Below are 3,255 nucleotides of genomic sequence, written 5' to 3' on the forward strand. Positions count from 1 at the left end.
TGATGGATATATTCTTTATCAAAAAACTTGACGAAAATATTTAGTCGAAATTTTTTGATGGAAATGTGTTTCGCTAAAAATTTCGACGAAATTTTTTTTTGTCAAAAAGTTTAACGAAAATGTTTCCATCGAAAACTTTCACTGAAATTTGAAATCTGTAAAGAATTTTGATGAAATTTTTTTCCGTCAAATAATTTCGATGAAAATGTGTTTCGTCGAAAGTTTTTATGAATATATTTTTTTGTGAAATATTTTGACGAAATTTAGATTGCGTAAAAAAATTTGACAAAAAAAATATTCCTTCAAATTTTTTTACTGATATGTTTTTAGTCACAAATTTTGATGAAAATATTTTTCGTAAAAAATTTTTGCGAAATTTTTTATGAAAATATTTTCCATAAAAAATTTTGACGTAATTGTTTTATGTTAAAACTTTTCTTTTAATGTAATTGTGATTTTTTTTTCACATAATGGGTATGGGTCAAGTTTTGGGTCAGTGGGTCAATATTAAAACGAGTCAGGTCTAAAACTAACCCAAATAAAAGTGGGTCAGTATTTAAACCAGTTTAAAAAATATGGGTATTTATGGGTCGGGTCAAGGTCGGATCAAGAGCAGGGCAAGTGAACCCGTTTTTTTACACACCCCTACCTCTAAGTTGTCTCATCAAGGACAAATGCAAATTCATTTTAGGGTATTAGTGCTTTGTCATCACCTAATTCTTGTCAATTATAAATGGGATCTTTTTCTATAGATGAATCCAATCCCTTTTTGGCATTTCCTAGTTTGTTGGGTATAAATGTACTAGTACTGCTCTCACTTTTCCTATCATTAAAGCATTGAAACAAATCAAGCTTCTTCAGTTCTTCTACATACTATCACACTAGAACAAGAGGACCCTCCTTTCTCACAGGTTTTAAAAGGGAGAAAAAAAAAATGGAACCAGCTCAGTTGATTTCTGAACAATGGGGTTCTCTTAGTGGTTTGTACACAGCTGAGGAAGCTGACTTTATGGCTCAGTTGCTTTGTGGTAACTATTCTGTCACAGAGAAGCACTGCGCAAATACCAGTTTTGGCATGCCATATGCCTTTGTGCCCGGCCATGAATCAACAATAGTGACCATGACAGGCACCAATAGCAATTCATATTTTCCTTCAAATGTTGCAAATACTAATTTTTCCTGTTTCTCCCAAGGGAATAGCTCCAGCATTGATGGTGGTAATTTCTTTTCCACTACAAGTAGTGGAACCTACTCCTGTGATCCGGCAACAAACTTTGACTCCGAGTCCATGGTGTTTTGCTTTGGAGATGTCAAATTTAGTTCAGATAGTTTTCAACGGAATGACAACTTAAACCAACATATCAATGAAAGCATTGATGAAGAGTCAAGACTAGGCCCAGGGAAACTGGTTCTTGCTGACAACAATTTGCAGGCTAAGAGGGAGTATAAAATGATTGTTTCTGAACATGCAGAAGAGGGTATAAGCAGAAACTTGGAGAACCCTGCAAAAAGATTTAGGAGCTCAATAGAGGTAGAATAATACCAACTTAAAAATCTGCTACTTGCTTGCTAGTTCCTAGTGTTTTATTTCTATTTTTCTTTATGCCGTATACTTGTGTACATTCTGATCATGATTTTATTATGTAGTTCTCAAAAAACATGAGGAATGTACAATCGAGGAAGAATCCAAACTCTGCTTCTATGAGCAACAATGAAGATGATAAAAGCGCTGGCCTCCAAATGCATGGTTCCAGCAGCATCTTTTCAGAGGGTGAGACTAATGATTCTATGGAGCTAAATGGAAGGGCATCTTCAAGTCTGAGCCCAAAAGATCCTGCAAAACCAAGAGCTACCAGCATTCCTGCCACTGATCCACAGAGCCTTTATGCAAGAGTAAGTCCCCTTTGATGAAGAGAATATTGCACATGCCATTATTATCACTGTATTAATAATCTTGTCTTTTCTCTCAGCTAAATATCTTCATTATGTCTAAAGGGTTTTTCTTTTTGCACTGTCCAGAAGAGAAGACAAAGAATAAATGAAAGGTTGAGAATACTGCAAAACCTTGTCCCCAACGGCACTAAGGTAGCTTTCTCAACGGCAATTGAACTTTACTGGACAGTTGGTTAAGGTGTTCAAATTCTCAAGCTTTGTTTCTTCATGAATTGTAGGTGGATATCAGCACCATGCTTGAGGAAGCTGTACAATACGTGAAGTTTTTACAGCTCCAAATTAAGGTAACAACTTATTCTGCATCTAAATTTTAGCTGAGTGCAAAGATATTATTTTCCATTTTACAGTTGCTTATTTAGGAAAGATAGTGATTGATTCATTTTTGTTTTCCAATATTGTGATTTGAATGTAACAGCTTCTGAGCTCTGACGATCTCTGGATGTATGCTCCCATTGCTTACAATGGAATAAACATTGGACTAGACCTCAGTATTTTTCCAACCAAAGGAGGATGATATTTGATAGTTCATTAGCTTAGACTGCCATTTTATGATGTTTTTGTTGAGTTATTTTGTATAAATGGCTCTGAATCCTGCGAGTTATGGTCAGGATTAATTGATCAAACAATCCCATTTTTTTATTTTTGAGCAATGAGACATCAATTTGAGTTAACTTCTTGACTCTTTATGTGAACAAATTGGAGGATTAGAGTATCCTAATACTTGAGTCTTTTGAGTCTTCTTCCGCAATATATTGTACATCATTGATTTTGAAGGCTTACATTAATTTAAGTTCGTACCTTGTATATAGCTTTCAATTATTTTTTAATTTGTGTAAGAGGAATCTGACAGCAGGAAGAATCTCTCATCTGATTAGATCTTTCGCTAAGGAAGAATATTAAAGTAAGAGCAATTATTTACGTAAAAAACCAATTCAACCCAAGATTTAAGCTTAAGCTGACAGGTGAGGCTACATTAATGATTTTTTATATATCTCTAATACGCTCTCACACAAGAACCCATTGGGCTCGAAAAGTGGATAATGCATTAGGCTCAACTTACTTGTGCTAAGAAATTGAAGAAGAGAAAGTAGGAGGTGACAATGATCGAACTATATTAATGATTTTTATATATCTCTAACTCGCCCCCTCAAATGAAAGCTCACTAGGCGGCCTAAAGAGTGGATAATGCACGGGCCCACTTACTAAGAAATTCCACAAGAGAAAATAAAGTGCAGTGAGAATGAACCCCCGTGACACCGAGACTCTGATACCATGTAAAGAATCAATTTAACTCAAAACTTA

General features: G+C 34.9%; 1 protein-coding gene across 1 annotated transcript; it reads left to right on the forward strand.

Annotated features, from left to right (window-relative positions):
- Nucleotides 1-934: 934 nt before the first annotated feature.
- LOC133316189 (transcription factor RSL2-like) lies at nucleotides 935-2,467 on the forward strand. Its single transcript, XM_061517911.1, has 6 exons — nucleotides 935-1,383; nucleotides 1,441-1,531; nucleotides 1,648-1,893; nucleotides 2,020-2,085; nucleotides 2,172-2,237; nucleotides 2,369-2,467. Exons 1-6 carry the CDS (start codon nucleotides 935-937, stop codon nucleotides 2,465-2,467), a joined length of 1,017 nt encoding a protein of 338 aa, XP_061373895.1.
- The last annotated feature ends 788 nt before the right edge of the window (nucleotides 2,468-3,255 follow it).

This window comes from Gastrolobium bilobum, unplaced genomic scaffold (genome assembly GCF_033153095.1).
Source record: "Gastrolobium bilobum isolate Gb01-03AN ecotype WA unplaced genomic scaffold, APGP_CSIRO_Gbil_v1 utg25868, whole genome shotgun sequence".
Classification (NCBI taxonomy): Eukaryota; Viridiplantae; Streptophyta; class Magnoliopsida; order Fabales; family Fabaceae; genus Gastrolobium; species Gastrolobium bilobum.